Raw genomic sequence first — 23,809 nt, 5'->3', positions numbered from 1 at the left:
ATACTTACTGAGCACCTACTGGGTGCCTGGCTTTATACCAGGAACTGGGAAAAGCATTCCCTGCCTTCCATTTAGCTTGGAGCTGGTGAGGGGAGAAAGACATGAGACAGTAATCTTATGAACACTTCTTCCAAACTATGAGAAATGTTGGCAGGGAGGGGACCCTGTAAAGATGAGTGCATTGGTGAATCTAACCTGGCCTAGAGAATTCTTTCTCTAGGCAATGAAGACAGAGCCAAGGTCTGAAGAATGGACAGGGGTAAAGTGCACTGAGGACAGAAAAGGAGCTTCCCAGATGAAAGCAGAGGTATGGCACTGGTCTTACCACATCACTGTAACCAGAGCGAACAGAGAGGATTCTGGGGAGTGACAAGAGCAGGAAGCAGAGCTTACCAGAGGCAGGACAGAGGTGGGGATTGGACTCCAGGGTCTCTGCGACCTAGGAAAAAGCTCTGCTCACTCTGGAGCTGTGGGAACAATGGGTGAGGGAGCCTGAGAGCAGGACACGTTAGGAGATGACAATGGTGTCATGTCAGCCAATGAGGCAGCCAGCCAAGGCAGAGGATCCCATTCTAGGCCTCACGGACCTTATCAGCTGGGAGACCTCAAGGTCACTGCATCAACTAGCAGCTTGGAAAGGTGCACTGAGACCCAGACCCTAACCACCTGCTTGCCTGCAGCGGGGAGGGGAGGGACTGAGATGGTTGAGTCTACCATTACCACCTGCCTCCCCAGCTGCAAGGGTCTGCAGAGGCTAGGCACCTCAATCGTAGGCCTCAGCTCCCAGAGTACTAGGACTGGGCTTCTGCCCTCTGAGGGCTTCCAAGGGAAGTGAGAAAGCCTGACAGGAAAGAAACCAAAAACAGAGAACGTTTGAGAGCCATAGATACCTTGAGACATCCCCAGAGGGGCTGCAGCATGGCCAAGGAGATGAAAACCCTGGAAGACAGTCTAGAAACCTCGCTGCAATGTTGCTCCAGGAGGAGAAGTCTCCGATTGGCTTATGATAAAGGGGGAAGCCAGGACTTTAACAGGGGGAACTGGCCTCGGACCCACTCTAGCCCCTGAGTGGTGTGGATTGATGCTAGGAACTTAACCCAGAATGGTGACCCGCCCCCAGGCCTTAAACTTGAACTGAGCTGAGATAGCTCAGGGAGAGGGCCAGCTTATCTTGTGCAGCTACAGTGGTTATTACCAAGGTCTGGAAAGTCTCAGCCAAGACCAGGCTGTCCTCAAGGGGTAGAAACGCTGCTGGTGTCAACAAGATAAGAGGATGACATCACACCTAGAGCCACAGTTTCACAGTATGATAAAGACCATTATGGGGAAAGCCAGAATCTGTGTTCACAGATATTCAGACCTTAGAGAACAAGAGAAGAGCATTCAGGAGGGATAAGACACAGGCCTCTCCACACACAAGCAGCAGAAAAGCCCAGGGATGTTCTGGCCCATTTTCCCCTGAGCTCTGTTCACACTAACAACGGAAATCCATTCTGAGATCCGAGGACCCTTCAGGGCATATGGCATATGGCAGAGCCAGGGACAGAGATGGCACTCACTGTGGCTTTGCTATCACCTAACCCCTCTAGGCACAGCACCTCTGCTGTCACAGTGGAGAGCTGTGGAGGGTCTTTGCCAAGACCTGGTATAGTCATTGAGCTGAGAAACTTCCAAAAGAACCTATTCCCCTGTCATAAACAGAGAACCAACAGAACACGAGAGAGTCTCAGGCTGCAAAACGCCATGCTTTCCTGAATTTAAGACAGCTTCTGGAAGACGTAGATATTTGGGTAGCAAGAAAGTGCCAAAGGGTGCTGGGGAGGGCACAGGCGAGAGCAGCATCAGGGATGGAAGGCTTTGTATGCTTGGACTATTTTGTTGTTCAGCCACCAATCGGCTCCTGTTGGATGACTTAGAGAAGACAGTGTTCCTAGTTAGTGCAGAGTGGCTGGCAGGCACTGCCTCTGAGAGGACGTAGACTGCTGGAGGCCTTACTCCCCACGAAGAAAGGCAGGGACAGCCCATCTGTAGGAGAGACTTTTGTCATGGACATGGTCACTCTTGCCAAGGCTCCCACTGCCTTCCTGGGAAGAAACACAACTGCGAACATTTCCACAAGCATTTCTTCTCCAGTGTGTTGGTCTGTTCAGGGGAGGGAGGCCTGTGAGGATTTATAGGATCTTGAGAATTTCAGACTCTGAAGCTCTAGGCTATGGCTGAAGGTGGAGGAGGGGACTGCAATTGAATTTTCAAAAGCACTTACATTGCTCTTATTTGTGGATCTAAACACTTGAAATTTATTGTAGGAAGATTTTACACTTATTTGTGGTGCTGATTTTTTTTCTTCAAGAATATTTTATTATATGCTTATTAAGAACTACCCTCATCCCTCAGCAGTTTGATTAATATCTATTTCCTATGTTATCCATAATGCGCTTTAAAAAATTTTAGTGCCAACACCTAACCCTGTGTTGACACATTAATAGCTAATGAATAAGTATCTGTTGAGTTAAAGAATGAACGAGTCATTAAAAAGTATCTCAGCAACATTTAAGTGATTTCACTGCAGTACACAGGGGCTGCCAGAAGGTGGCGATAAGCACTGCAGAGATAAATACAGCCACAGAAAAGATGGAGGGTACCAATTACATAATGCCTCCACAAATGTGGATTGAAATTTATCTCCTCAGCTAACATCTGATTAAGAGAAATCTCAAGGTGTAGCAGGAATGGTCATACAGATCTGCATTCAAATCCGACCTCTGTCTCAGACAGTCTGGCATTTGCAACTAAACACCTTGATCTTCTAAGCTTCCATTTCTCATTCACAAGATAAAATTCGTAATGTCAGGGTTCATCATCAGGATTAAATGAAATACTCCGATATTTTATGTAGATACAATTTTTCAGCATCACCTTGATTTCTATCTACATTATGAACAGTGTAATCTATAATACAGTATGTCCTACGATATCTATAATTTAAAATATTCATTGCTATCCTAGTTATAAAAAAATACTTTCATGTCAACATCTAATATGAAGATGAAGCAAGATATATAAAATATTAAAACAAACCAATAAACAAATGCTGAACAATTATAGGTGCTTTTCAGGTCCAAGAGGACAGAGTATAAGTTCAAGAACCTGACTTCCTCTTGGAGATTGGAGGCAGCATGGTTGCATTTTTTCATGACAATCCACTCAGGATTCCACCATTAGAAAAGCTCAGAGCACTAGAGCATGCCAGAATGAGTTTTCAAAGGAATAGAAACAAGGCCTGCATACCCCTGAGGTCTCTCAAGCTCTCACTTAGTCCAACCCAGACAAACTCAGGGTTGGCACAAGCCAAGAGAGTAGACCTTCTGCAAGGCACATGCAACTTTTAGAGCTCAAATTTCATGATCGATTTCTCTCTCAGGGTTTTCAGGCCTGAGTTAAATTTTAATATACTGACCTAAGGTGTCCAGCTATTTTTAGATAAAGCTGTCAAGGATGCTGTGAGGGACAGGAAAGTGGAGGTGGTCCATTGCCCGAAATCTCTAGGTATGAAGAAAAATGCCCAGGGGTCTCCTATCACCGTTTGTGGAAACGCTGGTGGACAAGCTGCCCTCAAGGAGCTTGAGAGCATGCCCAGGGCTGGCTCTGCTCCGTTCTGAGGCCAGCTCTCCCCAGACCATTTGATCACGAGGAGCAGAATACCTCAACAAACAGCCCCTGCTGTGTAGAAAAGAACAAAGACCATCACCTATGCACAAGGCACAGGAAACCCTGGATTGCTTACCAGTTTTCACATTCCTAAATGCCCACTTCTAAACGCAGCACCTGGGATCCAGTCCTCAGGTTCCTGGCCCCTGGAAATATCAGGGGATGAGTGGGAATGCTGCTGAGCAGATCAAAGAGGGAGAACATCTCTTCACCCAGCTGCCTCCCCCAGACCCCTTCTGCTCACTTTATGAGCTTTAGGAATGCTTTGTGCAGCCCTAGTGCTCCATACCCCTGCTCCAGCTCCTAATAGATAATACAGCCATGGCAAATGTCATGTTGGGTTCCCCTTTTGCCTGTGGGTCCTGGTACTGTGTCACCTAGAGCACCCAGGAGCTTGAAGGGCCTGCTCTCTCTCACATGGCCTGGTATAGAAGGAAAGTCTGAGGAGTAATAAAAATGGGGGATAACAAGAATGGAGTATGTTCGAGCAAGCAGAAAACAAAGGGCAAAGTTGTCCTTCACATCCGCATAGATGTATGTAGTGAATACAAAAATGGTTCTTTAGGGTTTGTCTTCTGTGATAATGAAATAAATGATTACTATTTTTTTTTGCCAGTCCTGGGGTTTGAACTCTGGACCTATGAACTGTTCCTGAGCAGTTTTTGCTCAAGGCTAGAGCTCTACCACTTGAGCCACGGCCCCACTTTGGGCTTTTTCTGTGATTAATTGGAGAGAAGAGTCTCACCAACTTTCCTGCCTGAGCTGGCTTCAAATCCCAGTCCTCAGATCTCAGCCTCCTGACTAGCTAGGATTACAGGCATGAGCCACCAGCACCAGCTGGATTGCTTTTATCTGAAACCAATAAACATTGGGTGTTTTGCTGTCTAGGAAGAGGAATCAGAACAGACTTGTATCTGTGACTTACGTCAGAGCCAGCCTCTCCTGCTTCTGAAATTCCGGTATCATTTCTGTTGAATTCTTGTGTGGAAAGGCACATTTCATTTCTGGGGAGAATCTGCCTCCCTTCCAGTACACTGCTAGTATAGGACAGGATGGCAGCAGGGACCAAGAAGAAAGCTGCACACATGGACCCAAAAGGAGAGCTTCCACACATGAAGAAGACTGTTGGATGGAGGGGGCCAGGCATGCCCCTAGCCTGATGCAAAACTTAGAAAAGAACAGGAGCACCCAACCTGGCGGGCTTGGAGCTGCTGCGTTTATCCAGGCAAAAGCAATCCTAGCATACCTTGAACTGTACTCAATTTCTCTGTGGCGTCAGGATGCATCTAATTGCCATTGCTATTTGTGACAAGCTTCAAGGGGCCCTGGGAATTGGGGGAGGGACTCTCTGAGGCCTTAGCTCCCCATCCTTCCCGGGGCCCACTTGTCACTTCTGGCTCCAGGAAGAAACCTCTTTAGGTATCACACATAAAGGAGTCTATTTTAAATAATTGTTCTTCAAAAGAAAAGGCACTGTATAAAGAAGTGAGAAATGCCAGACTTCTTACCCAGGGAGGAGAGGAGACTGAGATGGAGCTGAGGGGCTGGGGGTGGGGGTGGGGGGGCAGTGGATGGAGAACCAGGTCCCAGCCAGCCAAACTTGGCAGTTGCACTGCAGCCTATGGCTAGCAGTCCTGTCCCTGCCACACCCAGGAGAGACGGTTCCCCCCCACACACCCACACACCACTGCAGCTGGGGAGGCCAGCCAGTCCTGTCCCTGCCACCCAGGAGAGGAGGACACACACACACACACACACACACACACACACACACACACACACACACACACACACACACACACACACACACACACACACACACACACACACACACACACACACACACACACACCACTGCAGCACTGCAGCACTGCAGCTGGGGAGGCCAGCCCGGCCTCAGCAGCCCCACCCCGTGGCTACAAAGGGAATAGCTCCGGGGCGCTTCCTTCTCTGCAGGCGGAGCCCTCCTTCTGCGCCTGCGCATGCTCCGCTCCTGCCCTTGACCTGCGGTGCTCTTGCTTTGCAGTTCTTCCCTTACGGAGATGCCTCCAAGTTTGCCCAGCACGCCTTCCGAACCTTCGACAAGAATGGGGACGGCACCATCGACTTCCGAGAGTTCATCTGCGCCCTGTCCATCACCTCCCGGGGCAGCTTTGAGCAGAAGCTCAACTGGGCCTTCAACATGTACGACCTGGACGGCGACGGCAAGATCACCCGGGTGGAGATGCTGGAGATCATCGAGGTGAGGCGCGGGGCGCGGCCGGCCACGCAGCACCCCGCGCTGGCCGGGTGGGCTCCCTTTTCGTTTATTGTAATGTGTAGAGGGGTCACACTTATATTCGCCTCACACACTGACACCCTACCCTCTCTCATGTCGTGGTCCCCATTTCCCTCCCCTCCACCCCCTCCCAATCATCGTGTTCTCCCCCCTTCCCTTTCCTATTTCAAATAAACAAATAGTGGTATATACAGTATATCAGGTAACAAGGTGAGATACTGTAACCACATGAGATAACCAAGGGACAACAAAAGAGATGAGAGATAACCTAGTACATTAAGGACAATAATCACTCATTATATGGCTTTTGTTTCTAGATCCTAGAGGTCCTTTCAATTAGCGTCCTACTGTATGGCCCAAGGTTTCTACTGATTATGACAAATGAGGGAAACCATTGAGGCTATGTTCTTTTGAGTCTGGCTTACTTCACTTAATATGATTTTTTTCTAAGTCTTTCCATTTCCTAACAAATGGGGCGATGTCATTCTTTCTGACAGCAGCATAGAATTCCATTGTGTACAAATACCACATCTTGTTGATCCACTCATCAACTGAGGGACATCTAGGTTGGTTCCATATCTTTGCTATGGTAAATAGTGCTGCAATGAACATCCTTGTGCTAGTGGATTTAGTCTGTCCTTGTTTCTGGACGGCTGGGTAAATGCCAAGTAGTGGAATTGCTGGGTGATCGGGGAGCTCTATGTTTAGTCTTTTGAGGAACTGCCATACTGCTTTCCATAGTGGTTGAACGAGTTTGCCCTTCCACCAACAGTGTAGTAGTGATCCCTCCTGGCCACATCCCCACCAGCATCTGTTATTAGATTTCTTGATCATGGCCATTCTAACTGGAGTGAGGTGGAATCTTAGAGTTGTTTTGACTTGCATTTCATTTATGGCCAGAGATGAGCCTTTCATGTGTCTATTGACCATTCTTATTTCCTCTGCAGAGTAGTCCCAAGGTCTTTGGCCCATTTTTTAATGGGATGATTGTTTCTTTAAAGATGTGTTTTGGAGTGATTCAATTTTTTTAGCTGTAGATATATTTTAGATATGAGGCCTTTGTCTGTTGTATAGCTAGTGAAAGATCTCCCATTCTGTGGGCTTTCTGTTTAACTTGCTAGCTATGTCCTTTGCCATATAGAAGCTCTGCAGTCACATTTGTCCAAACTTTCTTTAATTTGTTGTGTTTCTGGGTCTTCATTAAGAAACTTTTGACCTGGGGCACCCAGTTTTGACGTCTACTCCACCGCTGCAGTACAGCTCAAGAAGTCACAGAGCCATGTGTGGAGCTCCTGCTGTCCCAGAGTTGCCGTTAGCCAGTGGCGACTGGTCAGAAGGCTTGTCACACACACAGGGCCTGGGCCGCCCTTCTCCTGCCCAGTGGCCACCTGCGTCTGGTGCCTTCCTGCTGTTCTTCTTGGTGCCTCTATTTTACCACATCTGAGGGGATTTTGTAGTTGTGTTTGCAACCCCTCAGGATTCCTCTGCCTCTGCTCTGGCTCCCGTCTTCCCCATCTCTCCTCATCGCCTGCCTTCCTGATATGGCAGCCTCCCTGGCTTTCCTGTAAGGCTTGGTCTCCTTCTCACCTCCCCTTCTCCTCGTTCACTTCCCTGGTTCCTGCCAATGTCACCCAAATGGGTGACATGCCTTTCCAAATGGGTCCACCCCTCCCAGTGTCACCTGACCCCCAAGCAAGAAGGGGCTGTTCCTGCCTGGGTATGCGGAAGAGCGCCTAAGGGAATAGTCACTGGTGAGAAGAAGGCTCTGCCTGCTCACTGCTCATCTCCCCTCCCCCTCCCCCAACACACACACCCTCCAGAACCTGGAACTGAGCCTGGAACTTGGCACTGTGTTGCCTCCAATGCCCAGCCCTTCATCCATCCACCCTCAGTCCTTTCCTGCCTGTGTAGTTGTTTATCCTGCTCCCTTGGTTCTTTCTGGTCTTTCTTCAGTGCCCATTCCCCTTCCAAGAGACTACTAAACTAGCACCCAAGTTCTCTGTCTGTACTGACTTTATTCACATATATCCTTCCAGAGATGAGGAGAATGGCTGGCTACTGCATAAACATCTTCTCATCCTTCTCACTCTTTTCATTTTTTCGTTCATCTTTCATTGGACTCTCCAGGATCACTATAACCTTCCCACACAAAGCTTTTTTCCAAGCTTCTTCTCCCCTCTGACTTCCCATTTCCCTCAGAATGATAATAAACTCAATCACCATCTCCATTACTTTGCAAAGTTCCAGTTCTTCTAACCAGCAGCACTGCATCTATTCTCCTTGGCTAAGCCACTTTTCCTATAACCAACTGGCCAGTGGCCTTAAAAGTAACAATCAACCAACACAATAGCCTGTCTTGCAGCTTCCATTCTGTGTCCTGTCTCCTCACTTCCATTCTACCCAAAGCCTTCCAGCTGTGGGCACAGACCTGTGGTTCTCTGCAGCTGAACTCACTGAGCTTGGCACCATCACGTCTTTGCCTCCTTCCCATTGTACACTCAACTGTGCACAAATTTGCCCCAATGTTCTTGGCTCTGTGCCCAACCAAGTCTTCTCACCCCTCATGGTCTAGGTGAACTCGTTTCATTCACCATGTCTTCTTGGCCCACTACACCCCACTTCTCTCCTCTCTTCCATAGGCTCCCTGCAGCCTGTGACCAACATTCTCCAAGGGCCCAGTGTCAGAGAATCAGAAACAAAAAGACAAAAGGTATCAAGAAGGCCACTGACCAGGGGGCCAGTGCCCAGACAAGTGACTGAGGCCAGGATAACCGAGGCAGGTACTCATCAATGGAGATCGAAGAGGAAGATCTGTGGAACCCCAGAGGAACAGGATGATGTAATTGGAGTGCTCAACACAGGAAAAATGAATCCATGTGATTGAAAGATGCTTCAGATTTAATTATTCCTTCTTAGAAAAGCACAAGCAGGGAGGTGCTAGTGGCTCATGCCTATAATCCTAGCTACTCAGGTGCTGAGATCTGAGGATCGCAGTTCCAAGCCAGCTGGAGACATCCCCAGTTGACCATCAGAAAATGAAATGCTATGGTTCAAAGTTCCACTTCCAGTTCCTTGCTAGTTAATTGGAAACTAACAGTCTAAGGAACTTCTTTGTCTGAGGTAGCTTATCACAATCCTCCCATCTCAGCCTTCTGATCTACCAAAACCTAGCATTAGGACACTTTTCTAGAAGGAAAACCACTGCAACATGGGCGAAGTCCCTGTTGAGAATCCATATGAATCACGCATGGACCTGGAGAAAGGCAGCCATTTGCGTTCTCCGACTTACCTAATCTAATGTTTCAGAGCTAAATTTTAATACGTGGCTTGGCTTTCTAAATACATTATATGAGCCTTGTCATAGGGACCTAATTTTACCTAAGACTCCCACATTCACTGACTGTTGTTTTCATTTCAAGTCAGACTTTTTGAAATTAAAAAATCATGAACATTTGCTTTCCTGAGCCTATTTGTAATCTATGATTCTTCATCTCACCACTGAGTGACCTTTTCTCTCCACTTCCTCCAGACAGAAAGCCAGTAATCATCCCAAATTCTCCTATTTCTAATTCACCTCAAGACTTAGTTGATTACATCACACATGCCCTTATTGAAAGCCACTTAGGGGGTGGGTTCCTTTCTAACAAGCTCAAAATCATTATTACCGGTAAGAGGACTTTATATTCTGATCTTTGCTTCTAGCTTCATCTCCTTGCTCCTTCCTCCTACTGCCTCTTTACTCCATTTCCTATCCTCCAGCCAAGTAAATTGATATTTTAAAAATTGACAGTACTTTTGAAGACTATTGAAGACCTACTATATGACAGGCATAGGGCCAAGCCCCGGAGTTACAGAAGTAAGAACAAGACATGATTCTCAGCTTCATATAACGTATTATCTGGTGGGGAAGGCAAAGTAGTTACTATAATACAGTGTGAGTATGCTGTCGGAGACGATGCTTATGGGTTACCATGGTAACTTGAAGCCTGGGAATGGAACCTCATTTGGGGAAGGAAAGCTAAATCTTGAAGGGTGGGAACCCAGTGAGATGAAGGAGAGGTAGAGAGAGCTCTTTGCTTCCTGGGTTTCTTCTGCTGACTGACTTTATACGTCCCCGCCTCCCTTCAAGGCTATCTACAAAATGGTAGGCACTGTGATCATGATGAAGATGAATGAGGATGGTCTCACTCCTGAGCAGCGGGTAGACAAGATTTTCAGCAAGATGGATAAGAACAAAGATGACCAGATCACTCTGGATGAATTCAAAGAAGCTGCAAAGAGCGACCCTTCCATTGTATTACTTCTGCAGTGTGACATTCAAAAATGAGCTGATGTCTATGCCATGGACTGCACGGAAGTCTCGATGTTCCATTCAGTCTGCAGCTACACATACATACATACACACACACACACACACACACACACACACACACACACACACACACCGCTTGGACTACCTATAAATGGACTTGCTTCTTGTGTTTGAAACACTTGTGTGCATGAGAATGTCATTTGCTAATGAATTTTAAAAGCATATATTATATATAAAAAAAAACAGAACAACCTGCCACAATGTGATATGTGTAATATCATTTCATAAAAAAATTCCTCTTCCAAAGCCTGGGCAGAAATGTGCTGCAAAGAATTCTATGATTTCTGGTACGTGTTTTGCTAATGCTTGTTTTTCCTTGATTACATAATGTTAGTAGCACTGAGACCCCCATAGTAATGTAATTATGAGCTGTGTCACCATTCTCCTGTAAAATAGTACTAGACAGGCAGAGGGGCCCCTCACTCCTATGTCTGGTCCATACACAACAGCTTGTATTATCAGTGAATATAAATGTACTATACTTGCATGCCTTTTGGGTTTGCCTTAATTCTTACCTCATTTGCATCCTATCAATCTGGAAAGAGCTGTTTTGGATGAATGCAGTATAAAATTTTAAAATCCTGCTAAATGACTCATTAAGTATATCTATCTATATATCTATACATATACACAAAGATACTTATTGAAAGTAAAGACATATACAAAGAGATTATTTCCTGAAAAAAAATGATAGAAATGTATTGATTTTTGCTTATTTTCAAAGGCTTCCAAAAAGGTGGTACTGTCACAAGTTTATAGCATTTTATTTTTACACCCTCCCTCTTTTACAATTTTAAACCTGAAAAAAAATGCTCTAATAATCAAGGGTCAGCCAGCAACAACTTATTAAACCCTTTAAATACACATCTTTGTAATCTGAAGAACTAAACGACAAAAGGGAAATAAAGCAACTTTTTCATCCAGGCCATTTCCCCAGAGGGACAATCAACATGGCATGTAACATTTAAAAGAGAAGACTGTTCATTATGAAAAAATGCTCATCATATGACAATAAACTATATCTCAGTGTGACTTTGGTGCTAACATTATGTTCTATAAAACTCGGGGGAAGGCATGTTTTGTGGGCTGAGAGGTCTCTGAGATAGGCCAGTGGGAAAGACTGCTGCCTCTTACATAAATGGTGTGCTAAATTGTATTTCTAATGATGGGACAAAACTTTCTTGGCTTCAATGAGGGAAAACAGACAGGAGAAATTCCATCAAGAATTCTCAAGCAAGTTGGCGTGTTCGGAATGTGGTCTGTGGAGATGCATCTCCGTACAATGCCCTCCAATATTCTTTCCTCTTGACTATAAACTGTGGTGTGTGTGTGTGTGTGTGTGTGTGTGTGTGTGTGTGTTTTGCAAGGCTACACTCTGGGGAGTTATTTCAATTGTACTGGTCGCTTACTTGTATCTACCAGATCCTCACATCATCTTACTTCCATTGATTATGGGAACATCTGCATGTGAACTAGTCACATGTGGCTATGGAGCCCTTCAGGAATGCCTAATGTGACGAAGAAACTTCAATTTTATTTCAATTACTTTGTACTTTGTTAGGTAGAGCTAGTGGCTCTTTGGCTTAAGACTGTGCAGCACTGTATTTTTCAAGCTTTTTTTTTTTTTTTGGCGGTCATGGGGCTTGAACTCAGGGCCTTGGTGTTGGTTCCTGAGCTTTTTCACTCACGGGTACCACGCTACCATTTAAGTCACAGCACCACTTTCAGTTTTCTGGTGGTTAGTTGGAGATGAGGAGTCTCACAGACTCCCTTGCCTGAGGTGGCTCTGAACTGCGGTCCTCAGATCTCAGTCTCCTGAGTTGCTAAGATTACAGGCATGAGCCACTAGTGCCCAGATGCATTTTTTTTTTTTTTTTTTAGAAATAAAGTGGAATCCCCCCCGTTCTTGCCTAATCTTTGGATCATTCAATGATACTAGTGACCAGGACATAATGATTTCATTCCTCTATTCAGCAAGAAACTAAGCAAACCTATAAACTCGCCGAACACTGAGGCACAGGTATCTGAAAGACTGAGAACCCAAATTTTGCCCATAGAGAGGACAATTCCAAGTGCTAATTAAATATCTTAGTGTCCTTTCCCCTCTATGTACCATGAGCTCAAAACCTAGCAAGGAGAGATCCAAGGGGTCAAATGCCTCCGAAATTCTTTTTCCTACTTAGTGAGGAGGGGGTGGGAGAGCTGAGGGTGGGGAGGGTTCCTGGGGTCCTCTGTCTAAGTCAGACTGGGGTAATCATTCACTACAAATCTTCAGTGGACCCACACTAATGGGAGTGTGAGAAAGCCACTAAGCGTGTGTGTGTGTGTGTGTGTGTGTGTGTGTGTGTGTGTGTGTGTGTGTGTGTGTGTGTGTGTGATTCCACGTAGGAGGGAAAGCACAAGAGAAAGAAAATAAAACACTGTGGTATGGTGGCATTAGGCAGGGGAGGTGCTTTCTGAAAATCTTTTGGAAAAGAAGATGGGAAGGCAGAGAGGGAGCAGGGAAAAGAGTGAGGGAAGAAAACAGTGGCTATCTTGGCCACTTAACAATAACAAACCCTCCAGCAAATTCACTAGTCCTAACTAAAATGTAGAAATTGGGCTAGCAAGTAAGAACTTTGTCATTTTCTTGGTGCTGTGATTGGTATAGGTTGGCAGACACAGTGATCTTGACGGCAACCAGCTGTACACAGAATTATGCACACATACACTCCGGCCCAGCACTCCTTCCTATCCGCAAGACTGGCTCTCCGAGGGTCATACAGAAATGTGACCAAAGTCATTTGTACTGGTCTATTTGTGGTGTGAACTCTGGAGGCAATCTAGTGGTTCAGAGGTGAAGTAAAAATATAATGATAGTACAGATCAGCTGAAAACAACAGACTGATATATACACAACCTAGACTTAGACAACCTAAGTGTGATGGTGAAACAAAACGTATTGAGAAACATGGTAGTGAAAATGTGAAAATCTATTTTTACAAAAGAACTCCCACATAGAAAATATGCCATTACAATGATTTCTAAAGGAGTGGGTAACAGTGGGACTGCTGCATAACAATTCAAACCCTAGATCTAACAAGAAACAATCATCACACATTTCTCATGGTTTCTATGTCAGGAATTAAGAGAAAAGCTCAGCTTGGAAATGTTCCTACTGGAACCCCTAGAGGGTAAGTTACAAATCTAGATTAAGAAGAGACTCTATAGGAAGCTAATATCTGAATATAGTGGTTCAAAGCCAGCCCAAGCACTAAAGACCATGAGACTCTTATCTCCAATTAACCACTAGAAAACTGGAAGTGGGGCTGTGGCTCAAGGGTAGGGCGGTAGCCTTGAGCTGAAGAGCTCAGGGACAGCACCCAGGCCTAAAGTTCAAGCTCCATGACCCACAACAAAGGGGGGGGGGGGATTTTCTATAAAATTCTGGAAGAACATAGGAAGGACTTACTGTGGTAGCCACTTCTGGAAAATATGGTTACTGAGAACGAAGAACAGAGAAACAGGGAATAAGTACTAAATGGACGAATAGTGAAAGTGTACAGGAACTGAGATGTGTATTCAATGCATCCCTCCACCACGGTTCCACTTACACACAACCACACCTCAGGAACCAGGATCCCTGACCTCCCTCCTATCTCAGCCAAAGTGTTGTGCTTTCTTCACCAAGTACCCACTACAGGTATGCCATTCAACTGGGCCCAGCTTCTAGGTCTAGTGCACACTCAGCTGTCATACTGAGGAGCTATTTAACCCCCATTGCTGTTCTTAATTTTTCCCCCTTTATTTAGAAATCCAAAGTTTTCATATTTTCTCTGCTTATTTTTAAAAGGGCAATGAACAGCACAGACACTTCACTTTTTTTCTTTAATTGATTCAGAATCAATTTTATCTTTGGATAAATACAAACCCTGTTCTTAAAACAGATGCTTATTTCTCCCTAATGCTTGGAAACTATTTCAAGTAACTCCAGGCTTCAAGAGACACCCTGAAAAGGCCTAAATAGAAGATGGGTAGGGGGTGTAGCAAGGCACTAATGGCCAATTAGAGCTCTCAACACAGTTGTCTTAGCTTCTCTTAAAACAATTAGATTGATCAGTTTGATTATACAATTTGGAATTTCTGAGAATATCTGCAGGTAAGATACATACCTTTAGACTCCACTTCTACTGTTTTACAATGAAAAGTTACTATACTAGCATCCAAACAAGTATCAAATGCCACCAGTGTAAACCAGAGCCTTTTCTTCTTCTCTCCAAACAGCTCTCTCGTTCATCATCCTGCTCTTCTTCCAACATGAATGGCAGCATTCACACCCAGTTCTTCAGGCCAGGTGGTCTGATTCCTCACAGCATTCTCATCACAAGTCCACTGCCTCTCGTCATCAAAACTGGGTATTTCTGTGTTCTACTTACTGTGACCTCTCTCGTGTGCAACTCTGCAAACTGGCCCAAATATTTGCTCACTCTTGCCATGCTTGTCTCACTCTCAACTATACATACCGAAGCCAAAGGGACTCCTGGAATGTTTACCAAACCTGCCTACAGGTTTGAGGGCTTCCATGATCTTGCTTCTCCTACCTGAGCCTCATCTCATATCTACCCTCAACACTCACAAGGAGACTTTGTCCTCATTTCCTCAGCCTTGAACCATGACCATCTTGTCTGGCTCTGGAATCTGCTCACATATTACCTTCTGAAAACCTTTCCTCCACCAAAACCATCCCTTTACTGTTCTCAAATTCTTACCCTGCTTTACTATTCCTAGGAACTACCACTATCTGAAACTATATAGTCTTCTGATTAACAAAAATGGATTTCTATATTGTTAAGGAAAAAGTAGGCAGCAAGAGCTCCTGATGCGTCAGTGACTAGTGAGTACACACAGGCCCCACTCCAGCTCCTGTGGATTCTATCTCCACGTCATCACAAAGATTAAACATACACCTTACGTGATACAGAATTAGGGAAATTTCATTAGCCAATTCAAAGGAACAGCTGATGCATAGCAACATTATTAAATTCTTAATATATACATATAAAAAAAAATATATATATACTTTTTCCAGTCCTAGGCCTTGAACTCAGGGCTTGAGCATTGTCCTTGGACTTTCTCAAGGCTAGGGCTCTACCACTTGAGCCATAGGACCTCTTCCAGCTTTTTTCTATGTATATGGTACCAAGAAATCGAACCTCGGTCTTTGTGCATGCTAGTAGGCAAGCATTCTACCACTAGGCCAAACTTTGGGCCCTATTAAATTCTTTTAAATAAAACTTGCTCTTCTTACATATTTTGCTAAGAGTAAGAAATCCAGGGACACTAAGGTTAATTTAGTCATAAATAAGCAACTAAACTTTCAAGATTCTAAGCTTCACATCGGTTCTAATCACAGTCAAAGTAGAAAACATATGAGCTTCATGATTACTTCCCATGACAACAAAAATAACAGAGAAATCAAGTGCAATGGAGGTCTTCATCGCATGAGAATTCCCCATTTGATTCAGGAGTCCTAGAGTTTAAGAGTGTTGGTCTCTGTAGATAAACAGCTAGAGCCTAACATAAAAGACAACGAAAACTTGGGAAATACCCAAAGCCTTGATTTCTAGCATTGTCAATTTCAGCAACTATATCGTAACAGCTTGGCTTACTAAAACTCATGTTTGTCATTTTGAGAATAGTTCCAATCATTTCCAGAATGAATGCAGATTGTAGAACTTATGATTCAAGGGAGCCTTTCTTCTGTTTTCCTGAAATTTCTTCTAAGAGCCATCTATATGATAAGATTTAAATCACCTCAGATTATGAGGCTCAAGTTAGTCAATTAATACTTCCTTCCCAGTGCACAAAAACACAACTTTAATATATATATGTCTTTAAGTTATACATATTTTAGAAGAAGATTCTATGAAGATATTTTCATTTATGATGGCTGAAATCAACTCTGACACCAAAGCAATGAATCATAATTATTTCAACAAGAGATGCTCACATGGATTAATCTCAGGATTAATTTCCTACTTGGCAGTATTACATTTAAAACTATTTCAGTAATTCATAATGAAATTTTTTAGCTACTTTTTTTTAATTTGAAAAAACATGTGCATATTGAAATAGTTATGATAGAAGTTATAAATTCATTTTGTGATCATCTGGGAGTACCTAAAAGATTTAATAGTCTCTACTTCCTACAAATTCATAGGTTACAAAGCATGTTTTTGGACTTCTCATAGTGATCTCATAGTAAGTGACCTTAGAATCTTTTCTTCACCAAAACAAAATTCTGTATTTCTCAGTAACCTATTATAGAAATGTGTGTGATCTAAAATTCTGCCTTGCTTAAAATACTTCTTTTCCAACTTCATCAATATATATTGTGGTATGTATTGCTAGCAATATAAGGCATGCTTTGTGTATTGTAAAAGTTTAACACTAATTCAAGTATTAAAGAATAATGGTAGTAGTCCTATTTGTTTCCTTTAAAAAATACCATTTTCTTTTTACAACAAACTACATTTAATCATTTTAAGCAACACACACTTAAACACCTCTCAAATTAGAATGTCTTCTACTTGATGACAGCTCACCATTAAGTGCAGTCTGTGGCTACCTTCCTGCTGTATGAGGAGTCACCCTCCTCCCAGTTTTTCAAGCCTAGTTGCAGCTCCTCTACATCAGTGCCCTTAAGGCTAAAACTTACCTCTAGGCACAAAGTTTCCCTGATAGACTGATTCACTGTACTATGTAAGACCTTCAGTATTAACAAGACAGTAAATCCACAGTGTCCGGAACACACCCTTGTACCCTACTTTCTGCGAGCCAAAACCCCTCTCTTTTATCTATGTTTGGTCAGTTAACTATAGTGTAACATTCCAGAAAAGCAAAAGTAAAAGCAATCAGGTGCTCAAAATTTTATTTTAATTCTTACAAAATACTATAGAAATGAACTCAAACTAAAGAAATATGTACATGTGCTTATGTACAAAATTTTACTTCTGAAAAAGAAAACTATAAAAATAGATGATAAAAACAGAAATGAAGCAACACACACAAACTTAACAAGATTTAAAACCATCACTATGAAATTTGGTTTTCACAAAGGAAAATAACAGTAATTTTAATACCTTACTGTAAGCTGGGTTTTGAGGCTCATTTATACACTTTATGGTGGTCAGATGGAGGCGTTCCTTTTATTTTAGAGTATTTCCAATCTCATTTCTGTTTCACCAAATAGTCCAGCATTATTTCCTGCTTCCTTATCTTTTAGCACGAGGCCAAGGCATATAATAGGATTATCAACTTTGGTCATCATCTTCCTCTTGGGTTATAGGTCGAAAAGGCAATATGGTTTGTCCTCTTTCAGGATCAGACATCCGAAGAATTCTAATCAGCTTACTTGAAGGAAGAGAGCTAGAGGAAGATACATGCCTTGCTTTAACACACAGAGCCAAGCAACACAGGCCACGAAGACCATTAACACCAGCAAGAAAAACAATAAGCAGAAAATCAATTAAACCGAGTAGTAGGATATATATTATAGTAGATTCCAGGAGGAAAAAAAAAACTACAATGGAAAAATAATTTTTTCACTAAAAATTTAATTTCTTAGCAGGGCATGGAGGCTCACGCCTGTAATTCTAGCTACTCAGGAGGTTGAGATCTGAGGATCAAGGTTCAAAGCCAGTCCAGGCACTAAACCCATAAGCCTCTTATGTCCAATTAACAACTAGAAAACCAGAAGTGGCGCTGTGGTTCCAGGGATAGGGCTGTAGTCTTGAGTTGAAGAGCTCGGGGACAATGCCCAGGCCCGGGGGTCAAGTACTACAACCGACCAAAAAAAAGCATTAACTTCTTGACATAGCCTATGCTGACAGCAAAAAGAATACCTGATGGGCACTCAAGAAAGAATCATGAATTGTTTCTTTCTCCTGAATAGATTTATTAAAATTACTTTGTTTTACTTGGTTATGATAACCATAAAGGAACAAATCCCCAACACAAATACTAGAGTAAGTTAACTTAAGGGAGGAGATAGAATTAAAAATTTTAAATATCTAGAAAATGAGAAATCACCTTAAATCTCTTACATCAGTTATAAGGCTAATTTAAAGTTTACATTGGTCAGTTTTACATTTGCTTAAAAAATTGATTATTAAAAATATATCTCGTTGAAAAAATATATCTGTGTTTACATATACACTCTTAGAAAGTTACCTCATACTTTGAGGGGTAAGCAAGATAAATTGTCGAAATCGTTGGGAATCTGCCATCTTAAGTATCATGTCCATTGCAATTCTTCTGTTAACCATATCCTGAAGAACAAAAGCAGAAGTTAGGTGTGTCAAATGGATTTCTAAAAAAGCAACATTCTGCTGGCTCATATAAACTGGATTCTCCCTTTACTTTAAAATGTCAGGTATTGTAGGTTACATTTCTGTGGCCCCCCTCCTTCAGATATGAGTAGGAATAAAAAAAATAATCAGGAAAACCGGAGCAGTGGCTCATGCCTGTAATCCTAGCTTCTCAGGAGGCTGAGATCTAAGAATCAAGATTCAAAGCCAGCCCAGGCACTAAAGTCCGTAAGACTCCTATCTCCAATTAAATCACCAGGAAACTGGAAGTGGTGCTATGGCTCAAAGGACAAGGCAGGTAGCCTTGAGCTGAAGAGCTCAGGGACAACTTCTAGGCCCAGAGTTCATGTCCCACAACTGACCAAAAAAAAAAAAAAAAAAAAAATCAGGAAATACACAAATGGCATATTTCATGTTAGAAAGTGAATCTACTTGGTAATGGTTAATTATTCAGGGGTAGCTATAACAAAAGTGCTTAGCTTCAGATCTATGGAGTCTCTCAAACTGTCCCTCAATGATAAAGGGATAATGCTTTCCAAAGTACGGTGGTCATAGGAGGCTCATAAATGTGACAGGTGAGCTATGTGTTAAATTAAATACAAGCAGACTTTATTACTTAACAAAAGAGCATAAAGCAGAGGCATCATGTTTAGAAAATTATAGCTTATTAATTACAGCTCAAAGTTGATAGATACTACCATGGTAAAAAGTTTCAAAGTGACTGCAAAGAAATAAGTATTCATACATATGTAATAACCACTGTGAGACTTTAATAGGTTAGTGACCAAAATAAATTCTATTTTAAAAATATAAACCTGGGGCCTGGAGTTTGGCCTAGTGGTACAGTGTACGCACGAATACCCAGGTTTGATTCCTCAGTAGTATATACATAGAAAAAGCTGGAAGTGGTGGTGCAGCTCAAGTGGTAGAGCTCTAGCCTTGAGAAAGTCCAAGGACAGTGCTCAGGCCCTGAATTCAAGCCTGAGGACTGGCAAAAAGAAGAAAGAAGAAAGAAATAGAAAAGAGAAAAAAGAAGAAGAAAAAGGAGGAGGAGGAGGAAGAAAGAAGAAGAAGAAGAAGAAGAGGAGGAGGAGGAGGAGGAGGAGGAGGAGGAGGAGGAGAAGGAAGAAGAAATGTAAACCTGCCAAAAGGTAGAAGACAGACTGAAGGAAAGAGATACTAGTCTGGACAAGTAAGTTCAGCATATAAGAGGTACAGAGAGGAGGGATAAGTCACAGTGAGAGGGAGAAGCTGGAGATTTCAGGAGCAGACAGTGGGAAATAAAAGGGAAGAAGAGATAAACCACAGATTTTAAAGCTAAAGGACTGTGTTGGCAATGACACTTTACTACTAACCAAGATAAAAAAATCTAGGAAAAGAAAAAAAAAAAAAGATTTCGAAAAGAAGATGCATGCATTCTCAAACTCACTAAGATGTGGCACCCAGGTCTATACTGCAGGAGAGCTTTGAGGTAGGAGGTGGTAGGTGTCCACAGTCGGTAGAGCTTTGAGGAATGTGTAGTTGTAGGAAGCAGGCAGGATACTTTGTCTAAGGAAATCAACCAAAAAAGTGTAACCAAAAAACTAAAGTAATACTCAAAGGCAGCAGAACTAAAAGACAAAACGTGGGAGATTGAGATGAAAGATACAGGAAAACAAGGAAGAGGATGGAATGTGGGAGCTGGTAAGATAATCTTTCCTGAAGGATGGAAATAAGTTGATAATAAGTACTTCAATAGCTAAGGTGAAGCTTATTAGTTCACTACAACCTTTGCTAGTCAAGAATGACTTAAGTACACCCTAGCCTTAGACTACATGGCATTTAGGAAAGGAGAAAAGAAGTAGATCTGCTGCTGGTTTCTGAGAACTTATTCTGTGCTGTACCACAGCAAGTTCATCACATTTAAGACTTCCCCTGAACCTGCACTGTCCTATGAAGTAGACAACAGTAATAGCATTGCTGCTTTACAAAATGAAGAAACCGATACCTAAAACCACCTGGACAATCAGAAGCAGAGATAAGCTCCTATATCCTATGCTTCTAACTCAAAATATTCTTGCACTTTAATGTTATATGCACTGGTTTTGGGGACCAGGAGGACCAAAAGCTAATGGAGTTGGTAAAAGCAAGGGTGGTGAACTGGTTACAACTTTGTGTTAATACAAATAAACTAGGAAGAGGCTGAAGGACAGAGAGATTATGAGCTTCACAGTCATCATATGCATGCTGGGAAAGAAGACATGAAATGTAGGGCAGGTAGTGCATGGCCGCATGGGAGAAACCTGAAATGTCTTTACAATATTATCAGTTGCAATGTTAGGGCAGGATCTTTCCTGTGAGGGGAAACTGTAGAAAACAAACTTGCTTCCTTTCAAAATACCTCTTTCAAACAATAACAGTCAGAAAATCAAAATATAACAATACCATATAGACATCAAATTCATCCAGGCATCGGAAAGGTGATTCAGCAATGGACCACAAGGAAAGGATGAAGCACACTGTGGAGAAGGAACGCTCACCACCGGACAAGGCTCGCATGTCGTTGAAAGATGCTTTATTTCCCTCTCCAGGCTGAACCTTGAGGAGAAAGAAGAGACAAGGAAAGCTAATGAAACATTAAATCTGTAATATAGATGAAGAAAAAAAGTTGCAGCAGCAAAAGCATTTAAAACTAAAATCATTGTTTAGTGAAGTGAAAAAATGTTAAAAATATTTACTACAAATATTTTGTGGAAAAACAGTAGTTATATAATGGTGGTTTTGTTTTACTCGGACAATCAAACTGGAAATGTTTTCTCACCATAATTGGATTTAACAAACACATTTCAAAGACTTAACAACAAAGTATCAATATTATCTAAATATTACTTATCAAAATAAAGAATTTAAAGCAGTTTTCCTGAAATTTTATTGTTTCAAACATTTTGGAAATGAGATAATTTTTTATTTTGTGAATTGCAGTGACATCTAGTGGTTAGGCAGCTTTACAAGTAGTTACGATGGATTGAAATATTCTTTTAAAAAATATCTTAGTAGCTGGGTGTTGGTGGTTTATACCTATCATCCTAGCTATTCAGAAGGCTGAGATCTGAGGATTGTGGTCCAAAGCCAGCTTGGGCAGAAATGCCCCTGAGATTCTTATCTCCAATTAACCACCAAAAAACTGGAAATGGTGCTAATACCTCCAAGGAGTAGAGCACTAGCCTTAAGCTCACAGCATTCAGGCCCAGAGTTTAAGCCCCATGACTGACAATCAATCAATCAATCAATCCTCTATCCTAATGGTTCAACAGAAATAATAACTTTTTTAAAAATGAAATTAAAATCTCCAAAAGTGAAAAATTAATAATTAAAAAAAATAAATTAAACACTTTTACACAGCAACTGGATTCCATATACATATAAATATAACAAAAATATTTCCATCTTTATGATCACAGTGTTTCCAGCTTGTGTCATATCAGAAGCTAGCAAGGGTGTGTAATTAACTATTGAGGTAAATAACAATGTGATCATTAACAATAAGCACTATTCTATGTGCTTAGTCACTACTGGATATCTTAATGAAGAGGCGATTTAATATTTAAGCCCGTGAATATTTTTAAGTATCTTAATATTTATTATTCTTCAAAAAGTATAATGAAACAGTTTTTTGTTTTGTTTTTTTTCCAGTCCTGGGGCTGGAACTCGGGGCCTGAGCACCATCCCTAAGCTTCTTTTGTGAGCACTCTACCCCTTGAGCCACAGACAGGCATTTTGTTTTTTTTGTGTGTATGTGGTACTGAGGAATTGAACCCAGGGCTTCATGCACACTAGGCAAGCTATCACTAAGCCACATTTTTAGCCCTGGAACAGTTATTTTAATAGTCTAAATGATCATGTTTAGTTATTGCTTTTTGTACCCCACTTTAAAAATCCTCATAGAACACAAAGGTAATGTTAGCACTATAGTTAACTATGCACTCACAGAATACACTGTTTTAGTTACCACTACAATAACTGTAAACATACATAGAATACTACAATTTCCACACGTGTACTGATCAAGTTACAATAATCTGCATTTATTGTTTCTTGAATGTTTAGAGCCTTTTCCTCTAGCACTTCATAAAATATATAGTAAATTGGTATAAACTATAGAATCTTATATGCTGTGAACACTTTGGACTTAGTTCTATATGTACATGTTTTGGAATTCACTGTCGAATCTTTTTCTAGCCCCCTTCTCCCTCACAGTATCCCACCTCTACTAATCATTCTGCATGCATGTCATATGAGAAAGAACATGGGTATCTGTCTTTTTGCATCTGGCTTATTTCATTTAACATGTCTTCTAGCTATAACCCGTTCGTCACAAATGCATTTTTATATGGCTTTTATATCATGTGTATGGATACCATGTATGTGCCTCCTCTAGGTTCCAAGTTTTGGCTATTGTGAATAGTATTCCAATAATATTGGAATGCAGGTACTTTTCTGACACCGTCTTTATTTTCTTTGTATACCTAGAAATGGGACTGTTGTTTCATATGGTAGTTTTGTTTTTAGTTTTCTGAGAAGTTTCCACTCTTCTCCATAATATTTGCAATAATTCACATCCCTACCAGCAGTGTATAGAGAACATGTATGAAGCCGGGTGTGGTGGCTCACATCTGTAGATCCTAGCTACTCAGGAGGCTGACATCTGAGGATCATGGTTTAAAGCCAGCCTGGGCACTAAAGTCCCTGAGACTCATCTCTAATAATAAACTACTCAGGTAAAGCTAGTAGTGGTGCTGTGGCTTAAGTGGTAGAGTGATATCCTTGAGTACAAAGAGGCTCAGGGACAATACACAGGACCTGAGTTCAAGCCTCAGGACTATCACACACAAAAAAAGAAAACATGAGGGAAACATTTAAAAATATCATTATAGGCAACTTTTTTTTTTAAGACCCCAAAACCTAGGCAACAAAAGAAAAATAAACAACTGAGATTATATCAAACTAAGAAACTTCTGTATACAAAGAAAGTAATCAATGAAATGAGACAACCCTCAGGATGGGAGAAAATATTTGCAAATTATTTAAATGACAAAGGATTAATAATCAGACCATATAAGAAAG

At 42.0% G+C, this 23,809-nt stretch overlaps 2 protein-coding genes across 10 annotated transcripts in view; one reads left to right on the top strand and one right to left on the bottom strand.

Moving 5' to 3' along the window:
• The window catches only part of Vsnl1 (visinin like 1), an 89,410-nt gene extending 78,020 nt beyond the window's left edge, over positions 1-11,390 (top strand). Inside the window, exons 3-4 of the mRNA XM_090337425.1 lie at positions 5,735-5,950; positions 10,116-11,390. Coding sequence (XP_090193551.1) covers positions 5,735-5,950; positions 10,116-10,313 — 414 coding nt within the window. The 3' untranslated portion in view covers positions 10,314-11,390. The remainder of the gene's footprint in view (positions 1-5,734; positions 5,951-10,115) is intronic.
• A 5,861-nt stretch (positions 11,391-17,251) lies between these two features.
• Positions 17,252-23,809, bottom strand: part of Smc6 (structural maintenance of chromosomes 6) — a 101,851-nt gene continuing 95,293 nt past the window's right edge. For 7 of the 9 annotated variants that reach the window (XM_090337413.1, XM_090337417.1, XM_090337414.1 and 4 more), the window contains 3 exons: positions 21,131-21,283; positions 18,570-18,667; positions 17,252-17,765 (listed from right to left, as the gene is read on the bottom strand). In XM_090337413.1, coding sequence (XP_090193539.1) covers positions 17,651-17,765; positions 18,570-18,667; positions 21,131-21,283 — 366 coding nt within the window. In that variant the 3' untranslated portion in view covers positions 17,252-17,650. Of the gene's footprint in view, positions 17,766-18,569; positions 18,668-20,135; positions 20,255-21,130; positions 21,284-23,809 lie in introns of those variants that run through there. The other 2 variants (XM_090337419.1, XR_016536292.1) reach the window with 2 other exon arrangements.

Source organism: Megascapheus bottae, chromosome 7 (genome assembly GCF_031878675.1).
Source record: "Megascapheus bottae isolate mThoBot1 chromosome 7, mThoBot2.hap1, whole genome shotgun sequence".
Taxonomy (NCBI): Eukaryota; Metazoa; Chordata; class Mammalia; order Rodentia; family Geomyidae; genus Megascapheus; species Megascapheus bottae.
The sequence above is the reverse complement of the archived record's forward strand: the minus strand, read 5'-3'. Positions and strand labels throughout refer to the sequence as shown.